Raw genomic sequence first — 6,711 nt, 5'->3', positions numbered from 1 at the left:
CCTTCCAATGTGTTATCTGTTTCTGACAATTTAGTGTGAATCTTCTGGATTTCTGTCTGTAGATTTAGTATCATTTCTAATTTTTCATTTATTTTGTTATTTTTTTCTTGTATTTTCTTCCAAAATTCTTCTAGGGTTCTGTCTGTGTTTTTCTTGGTCTTTCTCTCAATCCTTTGAAGATGCCTTAATATCATTCTTTTGAATTCCTTATCAGAGAGTTCCAATGCTGCTTCTTCCTCAGGGATGTGTTCTGGATCTGTATCCTGTTCCCTTGTTTCTCCTGCTTTATCTTGCTTCTTTGTGTGGACTGTGATGATCTGTTGTCTCTGAGACATCGTGGCGTTGTTGTATTAAGATCTCTGTTAACTGTTTGTGAAGAGCAGCCAAGGGTGATTCAGGCTCTTCTTGGTGGTTTTATATCATTGGCCCGTTGATGGAAAAGGAGGTGGTGGCTCTTGGTCAGTAAGTGAAGTTGCAGGAGGTGTGGATGTCTTCGCTGGTGCTTCGCGTTTTATTCCCCAGCCACCAGAGCAGTCCTCTGTGCAGTCCCTGTCTAGCAGGGATGATTTTTTAGTTAATTCTTAGGTCCTCCCACCACTCTGCACTCTCCAAGCTGTCTGTGCCATGTCATCAGGCTTGCTCAAGATCGCTGCCAGACCACAGCTCCATATGTCTTGTTTTTGGGCATTTTCATGCAAATTCTTCTAGTAGTTGGGGTTTAGTCCACTTCTATATCCTTCCCTTCAAGGATCAGGGGTCCAGGATTATCTTCTATGTCTGTGTTAATTGATTCCCCTTTTCTTTGTTGAAGAGGGTCTGTGTAGTCTTTCTCTCTGTTCTGCCATCTTACCGGAAGTCTAGTCAGCTGATCTTTGACAAAGGGCCAAAATCCATTAAGTAGGGAAGAGGTACTCTCTTCAACAAATGGTGCTGGCAAAAGTGGATATCCAGTTGCAGAAAAGTGAAATGAGATCTGTACCTCACACCATACACAAAAACTAACTCCAGATGGATCAAAGACTTAAATGTGAAACATAAAACTATAAAGTTCCTCAAGGAGAAAGTAGGGGCAAATTTTGGGGCACTACTTTATTGCATAAATAGACTATCAAGCATCACCCAAAATCAGTATATCATCATAAAGATATACTGTTGTTGTTGTTGTTGTTATGTGGCATCAAGTCAGACCCAACTCATAGTGACCCCTCCAGGGGTTTCTGAGGCAGTATCACTACGGAAGTAGATTGCCCAACCTTCCTTCTAAGGAGTAGCTGGTGGGTTTGAACTGCCAGCTTTCTGGTTAGCGATCAAGTGCCTTATGCACTATGCCAACAGAGCTCCCAGATATATCTATGTTGTTGTTGTTGTATATACTAGTAGAAGATATACTAGATGATTGGGACCTTCTAATAATTAAAATATTTTGTGCTTCAAAAACTTCTCCAAAAGAATAAAAAGAGAACCTACAGATTGGGAAAAATATTCAGCAATGACAAACCTGGCAAGGAACTTACCTCTAACATTTATGGAAAACTCCAACACCTCAACAACAAAAAGACAAACAATCCAATTTAAAAATGGGCAGAAGACATGAGTATATGCTTCATCAAAGATATTCAGGTGGCCAAGAAACACATGAAAAAATGTTCACAATTGTTAGCCATTAGAGAGATGCAAATCAAAACAACAGTGAGATACCATCTCACCCCAGCACTAATAGCAAAGTTCAACAAGACAGAAAATAACATATGCTTGTGAGAATGTGGAGAGATTGGGACTCTCATACATAGCTGGTAGAACTGTAAAATGCTACAACCACTGTAGAATCAATATGGCAATGCCTTAAAAGGTTAGAATTAGAAATAGCATTTGATCCAGCAATCCCCTTAATAGATATATATCCTAAAGGAGTGAGAGCAAGGACAAGAATAGATACATGCACACCCACATTCATTGCAGCACTATTCACAATAGCAAAGAAATGGAAACAACCTAAGTGGCCATCAACAGAAGAATGGATAACCAAATAATAGTAAATACATCCAACGGAATACTATACAACACTAAATAATAATGTAGAATCTGCAAAGCACCTCATAATGTGGATGAACTTGAAGGACATTATTCTGAGTGAACTAAGTCAATCACAGAAAGACAAATATTATATTAGTTCATTATTGTAAAAAGTCAAGGAAAAGTTTCTACATGGAAGGAAACTTTCTTTGTTGGTTACCAGGAATGGGAGGGGAGGAAACATTGCTAGATAGATAAAGACAAGTGTTGATTTGGATGAAAGGAAGGGCAGTGTACCAAAAGTGAGTGATCATCATGGTGGCATTGAGGAAGACAGAGAGAGGTACACAGGAGGTACAGACAGCAAAGATGAACCCTTTTGCATGTACAGTACTGCGTTGTCAGTGATGGCAAGAATTGATCTACATGTGAACAGATGTGTGGACAGTCTGAATGATCAGGTATGTGTAGGCAGGGGGTGGTGTGCCCATGACTATGCATAGGGTTGACAGATGTTTCTACAAGCATATTTGTGTGTGCTGTAAGAATGTCCAATTGTATAGTAGAGCTGACAAGGGACAAGGTTGTGGTTCTACAAGCATATTTTTGTGTGCTGTAAGAATATCCAGGTGTATAGTAGAGCTGACAAGGGACAAGGTTGTGGTGGTCTTGGCCACAGACAACTACCCTGAGGAAGTGAGTAGTTGGACCTTGGGCTCTGGACCATGGTCACAGGGGACATTAAGCCCAGTTGGCATAACGCTCTACACAAAAACATTGTTCTACACCCTACTTTGGTGAGTAGCAACTGAAGTCTTAAAAGCTTGCAAGCAGCTGTAGGTGCAATGGTGGGTCTCTCCTTGTCCAGAGCAAAGAAGAATGAAGAAAACCAAAGACACATGGAAACAGTTGTTGAAGGGACTAGTAGACCTCAGCCTATGTGACCATTAGGCCAGAAGAACTAGATGGTGCCTAGCTACCACTGTCAACCACTCAGAGGAGAATCAGTGCAGGAGATCCTGGATAGAGCGGGAGAACAATGTGGAACAAAACTCAAATTCATTAAAAAAAGAAAAGAAAAAGACCAGGTTTCCTGGTCTCATAGAGTCTGGTGAGACCCCTGAGACTATGGCCTCTAGTTACCCTTCAGGTCTGGAACTGAACTCACTCCTGTGACTTCCAGCCAAACAATAGACAGGTATATGGGGTGAGCATGTACATCAGGTAGATACACTTCTTGGAGCAGTCAATCATGGGAGAACAGAAGGGCAGTGTTTGCACAGGGAGACAGTTCAGGAGGACGGGGTGGGAGTGGATGGGAGGGAAGGACAGAAGGAAGAACTATGGAGAGGAAGTGGGAAGAGAGCTGTTAACATTGTGGGAAATTGCAGTCCATGTCATAAAACAAAATGTGTGTGTACTGCTGTATGGGAAATAAATTTGCTCTGTAAACTTTTACCCAAATCACAATTAAAAAAAAAAGATGTCACTAAGTTCATATTTATTGAATATGGTGGTGGTTGGGTGAGGGGGGGTGGCCAAGAGCACATTTTCAAACTGTAATGCTTTTGTCCCCCTAAAGAAACTGTTTTTAATTACCCAAATAGGAATTGCTTCTGGGCCAGAAGTCTGAACCTTAGTTGGCCAATCATTTATTACATCACCCATTTGAAATCTACTTGAGAAAAACTTCTGATAGTCTCACCCAGTGTGTTCTCCCATGTTCTTTTCTGGAAAGTTGAATAAAGTGAATACCTTTTTCCCTTTGCTTTTTAGTCCTGGAGAGCCTTGGCTTCTGGAATGAAGTTAGCGCAATCATCACAGGATCAGAATTGATAAGAGGGTTCCCCTATACCTTCACGGTGCCAGGCCTGCCCCAGTACCTCCAGAGCCTCACCAAACTTGCCATAGCAGTTGTGTGGGCAGTGACGGCCAAGGCTGGAGAGCAGACAAGGAATGTCCCCATCTCCTTCTCTCAACTGTTAGAGTCTGCCTTCCCTGAAGTGCGCTCACTGACACTGGAAGCCCTGTTAGAAAAGTTCTCAGCAACAAGCTCTGGGTTAGCAGAGAAAGAACTACCACCCTTACTGCACAATATGGAAGAGAAGTTCTTGGTATTGGCTATGAAGGAAAAGCACCCAGAATGCTTCTGCAAGGTAAAGTCTCTGGTGTACTGACCATTCCCTTCCATATCCCGTACTCTTTGGCAAGCCCACTGGAATAAGATTATGAAGGCAGGATTGAGTTTGGGTTCTCCACGGGCCATAGGAAGTAGATTCACCATCCAAAGGGCAAAGGACTCTCTTTGTATGGTGTTTGGCATAGATTCATGGACAGAAAGGCACTAAGAAAAGCTTTTGATAATAATGGTATTGATGTCAGAGATTAACTAAAGGCAGAGTAAGCCACTCTGGTATGTTTAGGAAACAAATTGAAAATTGGCTGTAGAGTGTGTCAGAGGGTAGTCTGTGCTGACATGGCTATTTGGGAACAGATGGCCACTTAGAACTCAGGGTAAAAGGAAAGGGTACTAACCTAGAAATTTAGGCATGTAGATTTCAAGGCCAGGTCACATGGAGCCCTTGGGTTCAGCATAGTTTCACCTGCCTCAGTCTCCCAAAGGTATTTAGGGGAAATGAGTCAGTAGAAGCCTTTTGAAAGATGGATCCTATTACCAGTGCAAGTGATTGTTATTTAGCATCTGGAGACATTTTCCTGAGTATTTTATTTTTTCATGAATTTGGCTTTCTTTCTACACACAGCTACTGAAAATTCTTTATTGCATGGACCCCAGTAAGTGGCTTCCCCAGACAGAATACTGTGTCCATCTAACCCCAGAGGAGTTCTTGATATGGACCATGGATATTGCTTCCACTGAAAGGTTTGTCTCTGACGCGCCCTGTGTAACTTTGTGCAATGCATGGTCCTGTCAGTCAGTTATGTCATCATAGTCCTGGCCTAAGAACACAGGCCATTTATTCTCTCAGACCTTCAACCTAAGAGCTATGTTCTAAGCATAAGCAAGGAGCTCTGGTGATGTAGTGCCTAAGGCACTTGACTACTAACCAGAATGCTGATGGTTCAAACCCTCCAACCACTTCTCAGAAGGAAGGTTGTGCAATCTACTTCTGTAGTGATACCGCCTCAGGAACCCAAGGAGGGGTCCCTATGAGTTGGGGCTGACTCGATGGCACATAACAACAACAGCAACAAGTATAAGCAATACAGTGATGTCTGAGTTTCACATTAAATATCCAAAAGGTTATTGCTTCTTAAGATGTTTAAATAGCCAGGTAGTGGAGATTCCCAGCATTCACATGTGCATAGTTGACAGACTGTCAGCAAAAACAATGCGTGTATAAAAAGTGTTTGATTTTATTTCTTGGCTTACATTTTCTAGGTCTGAAATTCAAAGCATAGCTCTGAGACTTGCCTCCAAAGTGATTGCCCACCACATGCAGACACGTGAGGTAAGGCTGACTCTGTGCCTGTCCTAGAATCTGTTTTTTGTGCTCTTATTTACTTGGATGGGATCAGTAAAAGTGAACTGTCCCAGGCAGCAGAATCACAATGACAAGTATGTTTAGCCTCTATACCCATGAGGGTAACACAGCCTCTTCCCAGCCAACACACATATGCCCAATTCCCTTGTTTTTTCCCCGTTTTTTGAGTTAGATTATTTATTTAAAAAGGAAATAGTAAGTCAATTCTAAGAATATTTAGGACTGAAATGTAGCGAGCTAAGTATAATAGTATGACAAGGTATCACAAAGGCTTAAATTAACTCTTCCCCCAGAGCAGGGCCCAGCTAGCTCTAGATGGAGGCCCAGATGTGGCCCACCTGTTTTACATGTGCTTTGGAGAGAGGTAGAACTAACATAAACAGAAACTAGGAAGATGCTACTTAAGGGCGTACAAGAAAGATACTACAATCACAGAATTATTCATTACAAGTATAAAGCTGTCGATACCACAGTAAAAGTAAATGAAGGTCTTAATTATGTTGTGGTAACACTTATGGTGGGTGGCATAACATTGCTGCTCCTGAGCCCTAACTATAAACCTGAACTAAATAATTGGAGATGCAAATTTGAATAAAAATTGGAGGTACAGTCTATTGAGATAAAAGATAATTAGGACTCCCTGGGTAATGCCAATGGTTAATGAACTCAGTTGCTAACTGAAAGGTTGGAGATTTGAGTCCACCTAGAGACACCTCAGAAGAAAGACGTAATGGTCTACTTCTGAAAAACAGCCACTGAAAACCCTATGAAGCACAGTTCTACCCTGACACACATGGGATCACCATGAGTTGGTAATGACTCAGTGGCAACTGGTACTGGTACTAGACAGATAATTACATTAAATGCTCTAGTAGGGAAGTTTACATAGGCCATGGGGACCCAGGGAAGGAGTGGAGTGTTTGAGGGAACTGAGGAAGACTTCATAGAGGAGACAATTAAGTTCAGAGATTAAACATGAGGCTGAACAGATTAAAAGCTGTTGTTGTTGTTGTTAAGTGCAGTCGAGTCGTTTCCAACTCATAGCGACCCCATGCACAGCAGAACGAAACACTGCCTGATCCCGCGCCAACCCCACAATCCATGCTATACTCGAGCCCATCATCGCAGCCACTGTATCAATCCATCTCCCTGAAGGCCTCCCCCTCTTTCGTCGACCCTCCACCCTACCAAGCAT

General features: G+C 42.1%; 1 protein-coding gene across 1 annotated transcript in view; it reads left to right on the top strand.

The window, feature by feature from the left end:
- THADA (THADA armadillo repeat containing) overlaps nt 1-6,711 on the top strand; it is a 621,172-nt gene that overhangs the window by 519,008 nt on the left and 95,453 nt on the right. Inside the window, exons 31-33 of the mRNA XM_042781470.1 lie at nt 3,790-4,169; nt 4,776-4,894; nt 5,414-5,478. Of these exons, the coding sequence (XP_042637404.1) occupies nt 3,790-4,169; nt 4,776-4,894; nt 5,414-5,478 (564 nt within the window). The remainder of the gene's footprint in view (nt 1-3,789; nt 4,170-4,775; nt 4,895-5,413; nt 5,479-6,711) is intronic.

The sequence above is a fragment of the Orycteropus afer genome, unplaced genomic scaffold (genome assembly GCF_000298275.1).
Source record: "Orycteropus afer afer isolate SDZICR_OR568_19922 unplaced genomic scaffold, OryAfe1.0 scaffold00124, whole genome shotgun sequence".
Taxonomy (NCBI): domain Eukaryota; kingdom Metazoa; phylum Chordata; class Mammalia; order Tubulidentata; family Orycteropodidae; genus Orycteropus; species Orycteropus afer.
The sequence above is the reverse complement of the archived record's forward strand: the minus strand, read 5'-3'. Positions and strand labels throughout refer to the sequence as shown.